Source organism: Alosa pseudoharengus, unplaced genomic scaffold (genome assembly GCF_046254945.1).
Source record: "Alosa pseudoharengus isolate Yale_2024_CS ecotype anadromous, Long Island Sound unplaced genomic scaffold, YU_APseudo_1.1 YU_APseudo_1.1_scf_12, whole genome shotgun sequence".
NCBI classification, from domain to species: Eukaryota; Metazoa; Chordata; class Actinopteri; order Clupeiformes; family Clupeidae; genus Alosa; species Alosa pseudoharengus.
In genome coordinates this window covers 1,867,477-1,885,566 of record NW_027468587.1, presented here as the reverse complement: position 1 = coordinate 1,885,566, position 18,090 = coordinate 1,867,477, and the positions used below count along the sequence as shown (strand labels likewise).

At 42.7% G+C, this 18,090-nt stretch overlaps 2 protein-coding genes across 7 annotated transcripts in view; both read left to right on the top strand.

Annotated features, from left to right (window-relative positions):
• zyx (zyxin) overlaps positions 1-5,999 on the top strand; it is a 28,102-nt gene extending 22,103 nt beyond the window's left edge. For both annotated transcript variants that reach the window (XM_076279704.1, XM_076279705.1), the window contains exons 8-10: positions 39-217; positions 2,641-2,761; positions 3,756-5,999. In XM_076279704.1, the coding sequence (XP_076135819.1) occupies positions 39-217; positions 2,641-2,761; positions 3,756-3,869 (414 nt within the window). In that variant the 3' untranslated portion in view covers positions 3,870-5,999. The remainder of the gene's footprint in view (positions 1-38; positions 218-2,640; positions 2,762-3,755) is intronic.
• Positions 6,000-6,109: 110 nt separating this feature from the next.
• kel (Kell metallo-endopeptidase (Kell blood group)) lies at positions 6,110-15,945 on the top strand. 5 transcript variants are annotated; one of them, XR_012986194.1, is made up of 18 exons: positions 6,110-6,921; positions 7,354-7,513; positions 7,852-8,139; positions 8,427-8,554; positions 8,857-9,006; positions 9,825-9,896; positions 10,260-10,448; positions 10,889-11,049; positions 11,227-11,344; positions 11,418-11,513; positions 11,756-11,854; positions 12,630-12,698; positions 12,924-13,030; positions 13,195-13,284; positions 13,579-13,646; positions 13,966-14,013; positions 14,262-14,351; positions 14,920-15,058. XR_012986194.1 is itself a non-coding variant. In XM_076279702.1 (18 exons), the coding sequence occupies exons 1-18, from the start codon at positions 7,057-7,059 to the stop codon at positions 15,061-15,063; spliced, it is 2,223 nt and encodes a 740-aa protein (XP_076135817.1). In that variant the 5' UTR covers positions 6,110-7,056; the 3' UTR covers positions 15,064-15,945. The 5 variants fall into 5 exon arrangements, 3 of the variants coding, with proteins under 3 accessions (XP_076135817.1, XP_076135816.1, XP_076135818.1); XM_076279702.1 differs by having other exon boundaries at positions 6,110-7,089; positions 13,853-14,013; positions 14,920-15,945; XM_076279701.1 differs by having other exon boundaries at positions 13,853-14,013; positions 14,920-15,944.
• Positions 15,946-18,090: the final 2,145 nt, after the last annotated feature.

Genomic DNA, 18,090 nt, shown 5'->3' with positions numbered 1-18,090 from the left:
ATATCTGATATGGTTTTCTAAACTCTGTGTGTGTGTAGAACTCCCTGGCGATGTGTTCACGCTGTGGTGAGCGGATTACTGACCGCGTGCTCAAGGCGGTGGGCCAGTGCTTCCACGCCCACTGTTTCCGGTGCACCACCTGCAGCTGCAGCCTGGAGGGGGCGCCCTTCATCACCGACGACAACAACAACCCCTTCTGCGTGCCCGATTACCACCGGTGAGTCCCCGCACTAGTCACACTCAACAATCTGTCTCCTTTGCAGCAGAGCAGCACACCTGCGCACCTGTGCACCACACTGCTAATCATATACATACAAAGTATACACAGCCAAACATCAGAATATATATGTGTGCTTATGTACACACTGGAGTTTTTACTCTACAAGGCCATCCTTAAAAATATTTTCGTTTGCCGTAACCCGACCGACCCTGTCAATTTAGAACCGACCCAAATATTTATTTTTTTTCCCATTTAGTCCGACCGACTTGCCGGTTGTAAACTTGCGTTAAGACCGACCGATTTTTCTTTACTCTAAACAACCAATACAAATAAAATACTATTTATTTTAGTAGGCTTAAGTATTGTGAATATAAATTGCCTACATACAAACTTGGGCTCTCTTAAATAAAACCCTGTGGCGTCATCTCTACACCATTGGTTTACACATGTCATACTATGGCCTATACGCTTCGTTTCATTCACACAAACATCTCGACAACGTTATTACTTGGCAAGAAGTTCTGGAAGAACTGTGCCCAGATCTTTTCCTATCCTTTCTCCCCTCTAGTCTAACGGTGACCGTGTTGAAGAATTGAAATTGGTTGTGGTCTATTCAGCATTTCTAAAAATATGAGTCCGAAATGTGAAGACTGCTGGTCCGCGGAGTCGTGGAGTGAAATTAGGCCCGGTGCTTCATCTGATAATTTGCTGCGCAGTTGATCAAGATACCGCGGACCGACAAAAAAAGAAAACAAACGTTTCTGCTATCGATGTCATTAAACATGAAGCCATACAATAAAGTGGTGGTATGAGCGTTCATTCAATGCAGGCGTCTGCGCGTCTGCTCGAGAGAAACTGAAACTAATCGATAACGTTGGTATCAAAGCTCCGCTTCAACCTGTTAAACGACAGTTAATAAAACGACGTTGATTTTTGGAACTTCCATAGAAACAGAGCAGAGACTGTATAATACACTGTAGTAGGCTACAGCACTGAGTATTATATAGTCAAATTTGAATATAACGTAGCCAAAAGCTATTGTAGCATTCTTTCTATATGTTAAAGATTAACAGATCAGTGATTTACGCCTATCTGCTCGCCAAAAAAGCTGGTATTGTGTTTCCTGAATCCTTACATTCAGGCATTCAAATTAAACTTAATTAAAAAACATGTATTTTTTTCTCCATTTCCTACCAATGTATGATGCTTGCATGAGGGAAACATCCCAAAACAATAGCACCCATATACTTGTTGCTGTTTTGAGAAGTATTTCTTTTCTTATGCAAGCATCATGCAACCATGCAAAAGCAATGAAACTAATTATATCTTACATTAGTAAAGCAGTCCTCTGATGTGCATGTCACAAAACATTTAAGGGAAAGTGCATGTATAACAATATAGGCATAATAATGATTGTGATAATGATAATGACAATTTGATTGGGGGGGGATGTAGATGAGCCCTATGACCCCAAAGTCTGCCATTACTGGGCCTTAGGTCAAAGAAGTTTGAGAAAGGCTGGTGTACATAACCTGCATCAGATTGAGGTTTGCAATGATGCGCCTGAAGGCACGGGTTGAGGACCCAGTCAGTTACGTCACAATATGCACATTTGTTTAAATTCATACTTACGTAATCACCATGACCAAAATTGTACTTTTTTTTTTTTACTTTGAATCTTGAAAAAAAAAATATTGACCTACCTACCGACCCATTTTTTAATTTTTTTGGCTGTTACTGCAAACAAGAATATTTTTTTAAGGATGGCCCAAACATCATAATATATATGTATGCTTATGTACACACTGGATATATAGCCAAACATCATAATATATATGTATGCTTATGAACACACTGGAGTTTTTACTCTACAAACATCATAATATATATGTATGCTTATGTACACATTGGAGTTTTTACTCTACAAACATCATAATATATATGTATGCTTAAGTACACACTGGATATATAGCCAAACATCATAATATATATGTATGCTTATGAACACACTGGAGTTTTTACTCTACAAACATCATAATATATATGTATGCTTATGTACACACTGGAGAATATATATGTGTGCTTATGTACACACTGGAGTTTTTACTCCACAAGCACTGAGATGTACTGCAGTGCACTTTTAGACGTGAGGGAGGTCAGCTGGAATGAGCCATTACCCAGTGCAGCTGCTGTAATGGCCTCTGTGGTCCTCTCTCTCTCTACCTCTCTCTCCGTCTCTCTCTCTCTCTCTCTCTCTCTCTCTCTCTCTCTCTCCGTCTCTCTCTCTCTCCCTCTCTCTCTCTCTCTCTCTCTCTCTCTCTCTCTCTCCCTCTCTCTCCGTCTCTCTCTCTCTCTCTCTCTCCCTCTCTCTCTCTCTCTCTCTCTCTCTCCCTCTCTCTCTCTCTCCCTCTCTCTCCCAGGCGCTTCTCTCCTATCTGTGTGAGCTGCAACGAGCCCATCATCCCTGACCCGGGCAGTGAGGAGACGGTGAGGGTGGTGGCTCTGGAGAAGAACTTTCACCTCAAGTGCTACAGATGTGAGGTAATGGACCCCCCGTTCCCCACCCTGTAATGCAACACCAATACCCACAGTCAGGGCACAAAGTCGTAGTCAGGTTGGGTGTTTACAAATTACTAGGGCTGTCAAAATAACTGATTCATTTCGATTAATTCATTTGAGAAAAAATAACTGATTAAAAAATATAGCGCAGATTAATCGATTCTGGATGACCTTTGACCCCGAGCCGTTCTAGTCAGTAACCATTAGACTGTAAAATGAAGGAGAGAGAAGAAAATGTGCTGCCTAGATCATTGATTTGAACATTTACTTTTAAAAAATGGCCTGATGTTGTTAAATGATTGATGTTGTTAGATGATGGCCTGATGTTGTTAGATGATTGATGTTGATAAAGTGTTGATTTAAAATAGTTCTCTGCAATGTCTGCAGCAAGGAATTTGCATATCACCGGAGTTCGTCAACTCTTAAGTTGCACATCAATGCAAAGAAATAGTGTTGACATTGAGGGGAGTGTTCATTTATTTTCATTGTGTCCCCTTGGTTATATCTGTGGCCTGAAATGCCTTGTATGTGAAAAAAAACTTCTTCCCGAAGCACTTTTGAATTTAGTTTTTGAACTTCAATGTCACTAATGCTGATTATTCAATGATTCATTTGAATTTAAATATTTAAAATACTTTCACAGCAAAAATTATATGTGCGGTTAATTTAGATGAATTAATCACAGAGTATGTCATTAATTCGATTACATTTTTTAATCGATTGACAGCCCTACAAATTACACATTATAACGTTCCCTTACAGTAGGTCTAGAAAGTCCTTAATTAGTTTGATCACTTCAGTATTCATGTGTACACAAATGTCAACAAAATGAATCCTAATATAATTTTGACAAAGTAATATGAAAGTGCAATAAGACTAATATAAGATTTTCAGATGCAGAATGTCTCTTTATTATTTATTTAAGAAGCCATTACATTGGCCTACTTCCTGTTCTCATTCATTTCCCTGTCTCTAGGATTGTGCCAGGCCCCTGTCTATAGAGGCGGATTCTGACGGCTGCTTCCCATTGGACGGCAGGATCCTCTGCATGAAGTGCCACACCCAGCGGGCCAAACAGGCTGGGCATTGATTGGCTGAGAGTCCTGACAGTTACTTTAAAACTCAAAACTTAGAAATCACACTTTGGCACAGGATGTCAGCCAGCTTTTCATCATGGCTTTGCATTAGGGCTGCGTGTGTGTGTGTGTGTGTGTGAGCGTGAGTGTGAGTGTGTGTGTGTGCGTGTATGCAAATGCAAATTTATCTGCTTTGTGCACACAGTGTGTGTGTGCGCGTGTGTGTATGTGTGTGTCTCCAGTGTCTGACTCAGATCGGTGGTAATGTACTGCTCTCAGTCTCCACCAAGTTCTACAACCGCGGCCGTCTCTGTGCAGGGCCTGCCAGTCCATCATCGCTCTCATCGCTGTGCCTACATCTCCCAGCATGACTTGCACAGGCGCTTGCAGCACATAGGACAAAATTAACGTTTAGAGCCTCCCCAGAATCTCTTGGGGCAGTTTCTTTGTTATTTGTAGTTTTTTTTCATATGCACTTTGGAACTAGATGAAATCAGTAAAATAGTGGCACAGCGCTTCACTAGCTCCAGCACCCACAAGACCGTGCGCGTGTGTTGTAGTGCTTATCAAGAAGTGCACCCCTAGGGTTAAAACCTGATTTCACAAGAAAAAAGACAAGAAATACTCTTTAAAAAAAAGAAAGCAGCTTTCCAGTATGTCTGTCTGACATGAGCATGCAGTGAACATTGGAAAAAAGTGACTCCAAATGGCATTATGGCCACTTCAAATATTTGTATGTAATTATGTGTAAAACTGCTTTGCACCAAAAGACAGACAGATACGTTAGAGCCAAGAGAAACGTTAAATAGCAGGTAGAGCACAACTAGACGGCTTCGGACAATTCTGCTCTGTTCGATAAATGCTGCATTGAGCAAAGTAGTGGACCTAAAAAGCCTCCCTTTGATAGCTCACTGTAAGGTGTTGGGAGGAGGGTCCTCAGTTTGAAATGCTTTAGGTGAGGCTTAGACATAGACACGGTTCGCACACAGTCAGAAGGCCTCTCACAATCATCGATTATTTTCTGTCACTGAGGTGTGGAATCCTATTAGGTGTTTTTTTTAAAGGCTAGTGTATCTGTGAGAATCATGTGTCTCATACGTGTTTGATGACCTATGAATGCTAGTAAGTGCATTAACAGACAGAACCAGACTAATGCTGTCCCAGGTTATACCCATTCCTCTTTATCCCAGGTTATACCCATTCCTCTTTATCCCAAGTGTTCATTCCTTCTTGGCGATTCTGCGATGATCATGAACTTACAGCACAGTATTCTTTACTTTCTTTCTGTACATCTTTTACTAATGAACTAAGGAACACCACTATTTTCATTTATACAGTTACTTTCTTCTGAGTTTCTTCCTTTTGATGTACTGTAGTGTACGTTTCCAAATGCATCACTCTATTCCTATGAAAATAACGATTGCTTGTGTTTTATTTCCATTTAACTTTGAACTTATCTGTTTGGTGTTGTGTGTTTTTTTTATTTATTTTTTATTTTTATAAATCACCCACACTCATATTGTTACAATTGGCCTCTGGCTAAAAAATCTCTCCATTGGTGACCATGCATGAAGGTCACGCTCCATGACCTGCTTGGAAAAATAGACATTCTTCTGATCGTTTCTGTGTTTTGTGTTTTTTTCTGAGTTTTGTGTGTGTGTGTGTGCGTGCGTTTGTGTGGTTATCTGTAACCTGTATTGCTTGTCACCCAGTCTGTTTCATAGGGTGGCCATCTCTTATTACGTAAGGGATAATGGACGACACGGTGGTCTGTTCATAGGGTGGCCATCTCTTATTACGTAAGGGATAACAGAAACAGAAGTTAATGCACGGTCGAGGTTTAAACGGCTTCATAGGGTGGCCATCTCTTATTAGCACAGTATATTTTGTGTGCCATAGTGATCAACTGAAACACCACTTTGTGTTTGCTTTCCTTTTCTCCAAAGCATTTATTTAATTGCCATGTATTTGCCTTTTGTTTGTTTCCCATATTGTGCATACATATATTATATATATAAATTCCTCTGTAATATGTGAATGTGTGTATGTTTACGTTTTGAAATATGCCAAATGTCCTGTCATGACCCATTTGTATTGTCTCTGACTTTTATTTTTATTCAGAAATAAAGAAAGGTTGGCTATCAGTGGGCATGTGTTGACTAAATATACAACGGCATCATTTCCTGTTGAAAGTTTCTACCTCAAAGGGGAAAAAAACTAGACACATGAAAATTATTTCATTTCAACTTAATCTACTTTTTAAGTCTTGAGAAGAATGGGCTGATTTCTCAGCATGTGGTAAGTAAATGAGCCATTTGTCCTTTTCTGCTGCGCCTCCACATGTTGGATAGACCACTGAGTTGGAGATGTTGGACGTGCAACTGAACATGCACAACGCTGAATGTGACGCGTGTCGGCTCGCTCAGTCGTCACTCACACACTCCGTTCCCGCTATCAGCCCAAGCCAGCCGCACGTTACTCAGATAGGGGCCTGCAGCCGCTTGGATGGGACTGCGAGTGTGTGAGTGTGCGTGCGTGAGCAAGCGTGGGACAGCGTGCCGTTCATCTCAGTCTTTCAGCGCGTGTGTGAGAAAATGCACACGCAGACACACACATTCATTTTATAGGTCTCAGACTTGGATGCCGTCTCAAGTGTTGAGTTTAACTGTTGAATTCTTGTCTGGGAGCTTCCCTTTGCTATGTGCCTGCTAAAAAAATGAGACAGTATGGCTCTGTCACGCACATAGTGCATGTCACACAACACACTGAGTCTCATCTGCACCCTGCAAACCATGGCAAAGAGTAAGTGAAGGATTGAGAAAGAAGGTCAACTGGGAGGCCATGTCAGAGTGTTTATCTGCTACAGGAACAGGGTCCAGGGAGGGTGATTAGGGCAGATAGAGATGACAGTAGAGCAAAAGAGAGGGGGGCCTTACCAGTGAAGTGGGGCAAGTGAGGGAGAGAGAGAGAGCAGTGCACTCATCCCTCAGTGGAAACTGACCGCAAGCAGCAGCAGACCAGAAGATGCAGAGTATGACCACAGAGGAAACCCCCATCACAGCACAGGTGAGCACACATCAGGACTTTATATGACCACAGAGAAAACCCCCATCACAGCACAGGTGAGCACACATCAGGACTTTATATGACCACAGAGAAAACCCCCATCACAGCACAGGTGAGCACACATCAGGATTTTATATGACCACAGAGAAAACCCCCATCACAGCACAGGTGAGCACACATCAGGACTTTATATGATCTTGATTTGAAATGATTTTAGAAAACATTTTCTGCTCTTGACCTGTATAAAGCACTGGACCTCACCTGTGTAAACATGTTTGGTTAGGATTGAATGTATTCCTCTGTGTGTAGGCCTCAGTGCCCTCTGCTGACCCATAGAGTTACTGTCCGTTCCATCCAAATGACCGCTAAAGGAAGGATGCTGTGTAGTTTTGCACTGATGGCTCGAGTGTGACCACTATCTCTGTCTAACAGCCCGGTGAACCCAAAGCCTTTGCGCGGACTAAACGTGTCAAAGTCGTGTTGGTCCTCCTGGGTGTCTTCCTCTTTGCCATGGCGACCGGGCTGGGGCTGCACTCCCTGAGGAATTGGAACTCTCCTCCAGGTCTCCCCAGTTCAGCCAACAGCAGAGCAGGTACAGCACCTACACCAGGGGGGGCTTGTTTGCTTTTACATGACAGGACAGAGAAGAATGACAGGAAGTGAGTGGGAGGGAGAGAGAGAGAGGTGGCGGTGGGGGTGACCTCGGTTGGTTCAGATTTGAACCCAGGTCGCTGTGGGTACAGTACTTGGAGCTGAATGTAGTCAGGATGTTGCTGCGTATGACTCAGGTTTCTCTGCAGTAGCTATGTGTATTGGCAGAGTAATGAATGATGATGAGGTGCTTATTGTTATTTTCAGTATAGAACTTGTCATCTCTTTTCTGCACTTGTCTCTCTCTCTCTCTCTCTCTCTCTCTCTCTCTCTCTCTAGCCCCTCTTCCATGCCATTCTTCTGCCTGTCTGGATGCTGCTACGCGTCTTTCAGTGGCCGTAGATCCTTTCTCTCAGCCATGCGACTACTTCCTGTTTACCTGTGGGTCGTCGGGAGCCACAAGGGGCAGACAGAGGGGCAAGGGCACTGGTCACCTTAGCACCAGCGGGGAGGGTGAGAGGACCACGAGAAGAGAGGATAGAAGGAGGAAAACAGAGAATGACACTCTGGCGGACAGACTGCCAGACAGACAGACACTTTTGCTGCAGTCTATTAAAAACATATTGGGTAAGAGGTTTATAATGCTGCTGGTTGCTGCAGTCTATTAAAGACATATTGGGTAAGAGGTTTTATAATGCTGCTGGTTAGACCTCTGCAGCTACTCTAGCCCTCATAAATAACTTCATACTGTAATAACAGCTCGTCTTTGAACGGCAATGAATCAATTGTAGAATCAATTTGATTTACTTCATAATAACAACAATAACCTAAATGTGTGTTTTTTTTTCAAACATGACATTTACACAGTTACCTTAACTCCCTCACATTTGTCCTCAAACCTCTGGCCTGCTCAGAGACGGCTGTAGGGTTGCGGCCTCCAGACCATCTGGAGGAGAAGGCTCGGCAGTTCTACCGTTCCTGCATGGACAAGGACTCCATAGAGAGCCGGGGCTCTGAGCCGTTTCTCAAGCTCATCCAACAGGTGACCAAGTGAGAGATCCAGACTTGGGTTAATACTGCACTATACCAGACCTGGTTAATACTGCACTATACCAGACCTGGTTAATACTGCACTGTACTTGGGTTAATACTGCACTATACCAGACCTGGTTAATACTGCACTGTACTTGGGTTAATACTGCACTATACCAGACTTGGGTTAATACTGCACTGTACCTGTGCAAGTGTGTACTTACCACACAGCCCCCCCCCACTATACCTGTGCAAGTGTGTACTACCTGTGCAAGTGTGTACTTACCCCCCCCTTTCTGTTTGTGTCTGTAGCTGGGTGGCTGGTCAGCATTAGGCTGGTGGAATCGGACGGATTTCAACTCCACTTTGGCTCTGCTGATGGGGCAGTACGGGACATTTCCGTTCTTCAGTGTGTACGTGGGCAGAGACCCCAACCAACCACACAACACCTCATACATACAGGTACACAGCACAACACCTCATACATACAGGTACATACAGGTGCACAGCACAACACCTCATACATACAGGTACACAGCACAACACCTCATACATACAGGTGCACAGCACAACACCTCATACATACAGGTACACAGCACAACACCTCATACATACAGGTGCACAGCACAACACCTCATACATACAGGTACACAGCACAACACCTCATACATACAGGTGCACAGCACAACACCTCATACATACAGGTACACAGCACAACACCTCATACATACAGGTACACAGCACAACACCTCATTCATACAGGTGGGCCCCTGGACACAACACCTCATACATACAGGTGGGCCCCTGGACACAGGACTGAGATAACACAGCACAACACCTCATACATACAGGGCCTTATGCTCTCACAGGTACACATGCTCTCACAGGTACACATGCTCTCACAGGGCCTTATGCTCTCACAGGTACACATGCTCTCACAGGGCCTTATGCTCTCACAGGTACACATGCTCTCACAGGGCCTTATGCTCTCACAGGGCCTTATACTCTCACAGGTACATATGCTCTCACAGGTACATATGCTCTCACAGGGCCTTATGCTCTCACAGGGCCTTATGCTCTCACAGACACACATGCTGTAGACGCATTTTCCACTTCAACTTTTCAAGAATTCACAAATTTGATGTATTATTCCATGTCCAGACAAAATGAAACAATTCCAGCTCTTCAAAAATCTAACTAAGCCATTACATTCTTAATCAATGTCAGCTCAATCAATGACACTTTGTACTAAGGGAGATCATCTTCTGTTTACGCTATAGATTGATCAACCACACTTTCAAATTCCTACTGAGTGGGACACCCAGAGTCAGACGTCTAAAGCCAACACTGTGGTAGGCTGTGTGCCATAGCTAGGACATCTTTGTGTTTATGGTTCTAAAACAGTTCCTCTGTAGATCAGTCCATTTTTTTGTTTTGTTTTTATTTTTCTTTCTTTCTTTTTTTATCTGTTTATTTTTATCTCTTTAATTGATGTTGTATGTCATGTCTGTGTCTACTAAATGGACCCTGAGTCTGGCAAATAAAGTTGATGATGATGATGATGTTATTAAAGATCACTAAGATCCGACATTCCACTAAAGGGGTCGTCTTTGACGAGAGAACGTCTTTTTAAAACATTAGTGTTAAAACGTTATCTCACGAGTCGCTTTACATCTTATCAAGCGTTCCTCCTTCCCTCCATCCGCCTCTCCCAGAGCCTGCGGCCGTTCCTCTTCTCCTCTCTGCAGTACCTCACTTTGCTGGGGGTTCCCAGCATGACCCGATTGATGCATAACGGGCTGTACATAGCTCTGTCCTCTGAACTGGCTAAAGAGTCCTCCCCACTACACCACCGGCTGCAGACCAACAGGCTCTACCAGAAAGTCACCATACGTGCACTACAGGTGTGTGTGCGTGTGTCACCATACGTGAACTACAGGTGTGTGTGCGTGTGTCACCATACGTGAACTACAGGTGTGTGTGCGTGTGTACTAAAAAAGAAAGCAGTGAATCGGTCATACCCAGTTCACTGATTCACTACTTTCTTTTTTATTCAGTAAGTCTACTTAAATAAATGGCCAGTGTTTGGTGTGCAAGTTCATCCTGATCTGACTGTAGTACTAACTGGAAGTACTGCACTTACCCGGCCTTGGTTTAGGGCGTGACACCCAGTTGACTCTGCCATACGTTTTAGGCTTTTTTAATTTCTTAATTTATTTACAAAGCTCCAAGTGGAATGCCATCCAATTTCATTGTATGCTGTACAGTGACAATAAAGTATTTCATTCTATTCTGTTCTATTCTATTCTACTGTTTCAGTATTAAATCACGTTACTCTCCACAGACTCTGGCCCCGGTGATTGACTGGCTCGGTTGCCTAGAGGCTACTTTCCACCCCCTGCCTATCAGCAAATCAGATTATGTCCTTCTGCACAACCTGCCATACATCATCCACATGTCGGACACCATCAGCAAATGGCTGCTCAGGAAGGAGATGATGGGCAGGTATAAACCGTTACTATGAATTCCTGTGAACTAAAGAACAGTCCATGGATTCAGTGGCCATAAGCAGTGTAGATGGCATGCACAATATCACACTGGGTCTGCTGCACTCAGTAAACAATGTGTTGACATGTGCAGTTGTCTCGTGTTCCCTGACCTCTGCTGACTGTGTCCTCCTAGGGTGCCTATCCAGACGTACATGATTCTGAGCCTGCTGCAGACACTGCTTCCTGCCCTGGACTCAAGGTTCCGTCAGACACAAAGGAACCTCTCTGTTGCCCTTGGTAACATGGAGGAGGTGAGGGGACCTGCATTCTGTGTGCAGGCTGACGGAGTTGAGTTTCTCTTGCTTCACTGGCTGTTTTTTTCAGGAGGAGCCTCGCTGGAAACACTGTATTAGAAGGACAGAAAGGGGCTTTGACCAGCTTCTCAGTCACATGGTCCGAGACAGAGCTGCCCACGAAGAGGTAATGCTGCACGGGTGGGTGGATGGATGGATGGGTGGGTGGAATACATGATTTATGACTGAGCATTTACATGAAACTGACAAGATCATATATCACTCATAAACTACATAAAATACTGAGATCATTTCAGGAGAAGTAAAACACTGTAAATTATTCATTTTCATCTTGATGGATGATGGAAGTGAATACCGAGTCCCTATGAATAAGAACCATCCTCTCCCATGTGTCCTCTAACTGTGCAGGCAGACGAACTGGTGCGGAATCTCTACTCCTCTGTGCAGAGCAAGTTAGCTGATCTGACGTGGCAAGACGAGGACTCCCGTAACTCTGTGTTAAAAAGGGTAAACAGCCCTTAAAGCTAAAGCACACATCCTGGCTGTCTCTTGTTCATGCCCTGCAGTGTTCCAGAGTGTTATTCGGGCACATTCCCATTCATTTGGTATCTTTTATTTCACATTCCCATTCATATAGCTATCTTATCTTTTACATTCCCATTCATATAGCTATCTTATCTTTCCCATTCCCATTCATATAGCTATCTTATCTTTCACATTCCCATTCATATAGCTATCTTATCTTTTACTTTCCCATTCATATAGGTATCTTTTATTTTACATTCCCATTCATATAGCTATCTTTTTTTTTCTGGAGTACTTAAATCATCAGTAGGCAAGCTATCATGATAACCCAATCAGAACACATGGAACTGATTATGTGGTTGTTCAAAAAGATGTATCATCACCTTTACTGTATGGTTTGTTCTGTATGGTTAAAATGGAATGAATATAAACTTATCTTTATCTGGGCTTTGCCTACTGAATATATACTTATTTTTATCTGGGCTTTGCCTACTGAATATATACTTATCTTTATCTGGGCTTTGCCTACTGAATATAAACTTATCTTTATCTGGGCTGAATATATACTTATCTTTATCTGGGCTTTGCCTACTGAATATAAACTTATCTTTATCTGGGCTGAATATATACTTAACTTTATTTGGGCTTTGCCTATTGCCCTCACTGAATAGTCCCGCTGTGCCATGCTCTGATGTTTTGTCTGTGCCATGCTCTGATTTTTTTTTGTCTGTGCCATGCTCTGATGTTATCTCTGCAGGTGAAGTCTCTGACACCACGATTCATGGCTCACATAGACAAAGAGACACTTGCACAACTGTACTCAGAGGTGGGCATAATAATAATAGCATGCAGCAACAACAACAACAACAATAACTATAGTAGCCTTAGTATTGTACATGATGCCTATTCAGCACTCATCACAGCTGCTACAATCGTCTGTGTGTATATAATGGTGTAATGGTGTACATTTGGCAATATAATGGTGTAATGGTGTACATTTGGCAATATAATGGTGTAATGGTGTAACCAGTGTAATGGTTCTGTTTGTCAGGTGGTGATCAGTGAAGACAGTTATTTCTCAAACTACCTGCAATCTCTTCTCCTTGAGAGGAAGAGAAGAAACCAACTCTTCTCACACCAACACCTTCAGTCTGACGTGTAAGTGAACGCCATATCTGGACTTTGTTTTAGCACATCTGGGGGTGAAGGAGAAAGGTCAGACTTGAAAGATGAGAAGGGAAAGCTTAACAAGACAAACAATCGTGTCTTTTTCTGAAACATTGACATGTTTCTCTGTCTCTCTCTCTCTCTCTTGCTTGCAGTTTGTCTGTTACTCCACTTCTCTCAGGGAGAAATATAATCTTCCCCACCGGGATGTTCTTGCCCCCCCTTTTCCATCCGTCATATCCAAGGTACATCTGTACTTTCCATAGGGAGGAAACCGAAAGCATTGTGTCAAAATACAAACGGCATTTACAGTTTATAGTCAGTTAGTGAGTGTTTACATGTGCACTGATGTATTATGCCAATTTCACATGACCTTTGAAAAACCTCGGTTTGACTAAGCAAGGGTTGATTGGGTATCCCTTATGAGGAGCCATGTTAGAAATTGAAATGTTTGTATTTTTGTATTGTATTCAAGTACACCTGCCTGACTAGTGGAATGGGTCAGTTACCAAAGTCTGCTGGGCCATTTACTTTTGCAGGGCATTGAATTATGGAGGACTAGGATTCATGATGGCCAAAGACCTTCTCCACCTCCTCCTTCCAGATAGTAAGCACATCATACACCTGGCTATAATTGAGCTTCTGTCATATTTATACATGATTGCTATCTGGTGCAGCAAAGTGTGTGTTCCTTGCCTTTAAATTCACTATTTGTGCACTCATTGTCAAGCATATATACTGTATATTAGTCTTTATTTTGTAAGTTCATATCCTCTGTGTGTGTGTGTGTGTTCTTGTGTGTGCATGTGTCAGTCCACACACAGAGTGGCAGCCCAGAGTCAGTAGGAGGCTGTGTGTGGTCTCAGTACATCAGTGTAACTGAGGGTCCAGGGCGCATGGGGGCTTTCTCTCTGTCTCCATCACAGAAGCTGGAGGTGTGGGTGCAGTACACGGCCCTGCAGGGGGCGCTACAGGTCAGCCTTCCTTCTCAACGGAGCTTCCCATTCGCCCTCAGCTATTCTGTGTTTGTGGCTGAAGACTTAGGAATGAATTACTATGGGAACTGGAAATAAACACTGTGGGGGCTCTTGGAAGATGTGTTGACCTCAGTAATAATATAATCCTTTCTGTTGAAATGCTGTCTGATGAATGCTGTACTTCCCCCGGCCTTGTTCCTCTCTCTCATCTCCCTCTTCCCATGTTCCTGACACGTCTCCTATAGGCCTATCAGAACAGTTTGCAACAGCATCAGAGTGACACTTCACTATTGGATTTTGTTCACACACATCTCTTCCTTATCTCTTTCACACAAGTAAGTTGCAAAAAGCCAGAGTTGCCAACTATCAAAGCTGGTTTGGCATTAGATTGACAAAGATTGACCAAATCAGGAGTATGTTTTTGGTGTGAGAATGCATTGAAGTCAATGCATGTTTTTTTCTTGCTAGCATGAGAGACAAAACATAAATGTTAGTGAGTGTCAAGGTTGGTTCAACTTTTTGATCAATGTTGCTGGGCAACCACATAACCAGTTCCATTTATTCTGATTGGATAATGATTTGCTTAATGATAATTAAAGTTCTCCAGAAAAGGGAACATGCCAGAACCACAATAATGAGGAACATTAAAGTAACGTGAAAAGCCGCACTCCCAAGCTTTTTATCATGCTTATTTGACTTTATTGGACCATGTCCGCTAACACATGCGTTTCGGCCTAAACCATTATCAGTGTGTGAATTGCCCAACAACATTGCTCAAAAAGTTGTCCCATGTATCAGCTTCACACTAAATGCATGAGAGTTGGCAACCTTGATAAAGCTATCTGAAATGTGGCTATTATGACTAACTTCTGGCTCATATTCTCACCTTTCCTCTCCCTGCAGATCAGCTGTGATCCTTACCCATACAGTCAGCTGATGACCTTTGAACCTTCTTTCCTGGTGTCTGTCATTTGTGCCAACTCAGATGTCTGTCCATCAAGGATGACCTGTAGGAAAAAAACACTGCTGGAACCCGGCAGCTGCTGACAGGGCTTTCTTTTTTTTAATTCACTGTTCAGGATTTAAGACTGACCATCTTAAACAGAAATGTCTGGGGAGCAAACTGTCAAGATAACTCCGAATTTTGTCAGTGAAATATGAAGACGTGCTGATAGCGAGCATGCCTCTATCATGTCGTTGCATTTGTCTATTTGAAGATTTTGGCTATGTGCCAAGTCTTATGCGTAACTGTTTGTTTGCTTAAAGCGATGGTTCAGAGTAATTTCACCCTAGGATCCTTTGCACCATGACCCCGCCAAACACCCTCCCAGAACCTGTTTTCCCTTGGTCGAACCCTGTAGTCAGGTTTCTTATATTCAGATTTTTACCTTTGTGGGAAGTTTTTGGGGATTAGGTAAACTATACATTTTTGGAAAGGTTATTGTATAAGAAGTCAGAAAATCAATGTTTGCATTTGATCAGATGTCTATATGGCAGCCATATTGAAGTTTAAAAAATGGCCGCCATAAAATGTAAAATTGTAATATCTCGACTTCTGCATAAACTGGAATGTTGATTTTTACTGCTAAACCCCCACTGTAAGGGTCAAGGAATCCAATGGTGCTACTTACACTTTACCATACTAACCCTTCAGTGCATGAGTAGGTAAAAAATGACCCCGTGTGGTTGTTTTCTTGCAATATCTTTGTAATAAAAAGTTATCATTTCATATTCCTGCTGTTATTCAAAAAATAAAGACTTTTTATATCACTCATTAAAACGTTTAATATTTATTGTGGGAATTATTACAAAGACATGCACATTGCAAACCTAATAGAATGGGTGCTGAGAGTGATCCACACAAAGTAGCTCCTGTTGAAAGATTTTATTTGCAGTGATTTTTCGTGCAAGAGATCGCAATGCACATGCTTTAGCTACAGGACACTACACTGCCAAAAGGCTGGACAGAAAAGAAGAAGCACAGAAACCGTTGAGCCCGACCCCTCAACATCTGGTTCTTCATTGCCATTCACACGATCCCATACAAATCCACTGGTTAAGAAAGAGTGCTTCTTCTGCAAAAAGGACACAGGAGTATGGGCACAGGCAGCCATTGCTCTGCAGAATGCACAGCTGGATCCTCTGCAAAACGGATACTTCAAACACTCGGATGGCATGCTCAAACCAGTGTCCACAGAGGCCCTCCCAACCCCAAAGGCCATCCTTGAGTTGGTTCAATGCAAATGTAAATCTCACTCTAAAAAGTCACTCTAACATCAACACAACATGTGATGAAGACAATGGAGCGACTGGTCTTGTGCATACTCAGACCCCAGGTACGCCATGCACTAGACCCGCTACAGTTTGCATACCAGAAAGTGGGCGTGGACGATGCCATCACATCTCCTACACAGAACACATTCTCACCTAGACAAGGGTAAAAGTGCTATGAGAATCATGTTCTTTGATTAAAGTGCTTTTAACACCATCCAACCCCTCAGACTTGCAGATGGGTGTGGACGCTCAGCTGGTATCCTGGATTACAGATTACCTAACCAAGCGGCCACAGTTCGTCAGACTGAAGAACTTCCTCTCTGACACTGTGATCAGCAGCACCGGAGCTCCACAGGGAACAGTGCTCTCTCCAGTCCTGTTCACCCTGTACACGTCAGACTTCTGCTACAACACTGAGTCATGCCACATGCAGTTGTTCTCTGATGATACTGCAATTGTGGGGTGTATCAGGGACGAGCAAGAGGAGGAGTACAGGAGCCTGGTGGAGGACTTGTGCAATGGTGCAAACTCAACCACCTTCAACTCAACACTTCAAAGACTAAGGAGATGGTGGTGGATTCCCGCAGGCCAAAGCCCGCTCAGGATGTTTTACCAGTCTGTTGTTGCCAGCATCCTCTTCTATGCAGTGGTATGCTGGGGAAGAAGCACAAAGAAGAAGGATGCGGGCCGACTAGATAGGCTGGTAAGGAAAGCTGGTCCTGTCGTGGGAGTTGAACTGGAGTGCATCACTTCAATATCAGACAAAAGGACCCTGAACAAACTGATCAACATCTTGGACAATGAATGTCATCCACTCCACAGCACTATTATAAAGCAGAAGAGCCTGATCAGCTGGAGACTTCGCTCACTGCCATGCACAACTGACAGACTGAGGAATTTTGTCCCCAGGGCCATTGAACTGTTCAATGCTTCACTTAAGGGTAGAGGAGAGATAGACTTCTCTGCATAGTCTGTCTGCCTCTCCACCTTCTCCATGTTTGTGTACGTACTGTCCACTAGCCTACTGTTACTGCTACACTGTTTACATGCTGTACATGCTACATGCTATATTAGCACATATGCATAATAGTGGGGTCGTATGTATGTGTAATTTTTCTCAGTCATTTCAAATTGGTGTTAAAGTTTGGTTTTCACTTCTAAGTTGAAGTGAAGGGTCTATAGAACAATTTGAGTGTGAGTGTCAAACACACAGATAACAAAATAGCCTCTAGGGGGCGCTGCAAAATATTTAAACTGCTACAACTTTTGACTAGTTTAACCAAATATAACATATGAGGTATGTATGGATTCAGAATTAAAAGGAGAAACTGGTGAGCTAAGCATTTGGTTACCAGATTAAAAACACACTTTATAATAAACACACTTTTAGCCCATGGGCAGCAAAATGGTGCTTTTTTTAGATAAAGGGTGGAAATGCCCTCAAAGTTGCAATGAAACATCATTTTTAAAGTTATTGTAAATAAAGCCTGGGTAATCACTCAACTCGATTTAAGATCGTTGTTCAGAATATCCCTGAAGCACAAAGATACCTAGGATACCCATACACAAATATGGCTGCATAAAGCCGATGTGATATTAAGTACCCAAGTTCATGAATTTAGGATCATGAGTACCAACTTTTTTCAATCAAGCCATCATTTTATTCACAAAAAAATTCACAAAAGAACTTTATATCTGGAAGAAAGTAAATCAATAATGTGCGTGGAATTTTGAGGAACCCATTGCGTAATACAGGCTTGTGAAAAGGTCTAGAGGGCTATTTTTGAGTACATAAATCAA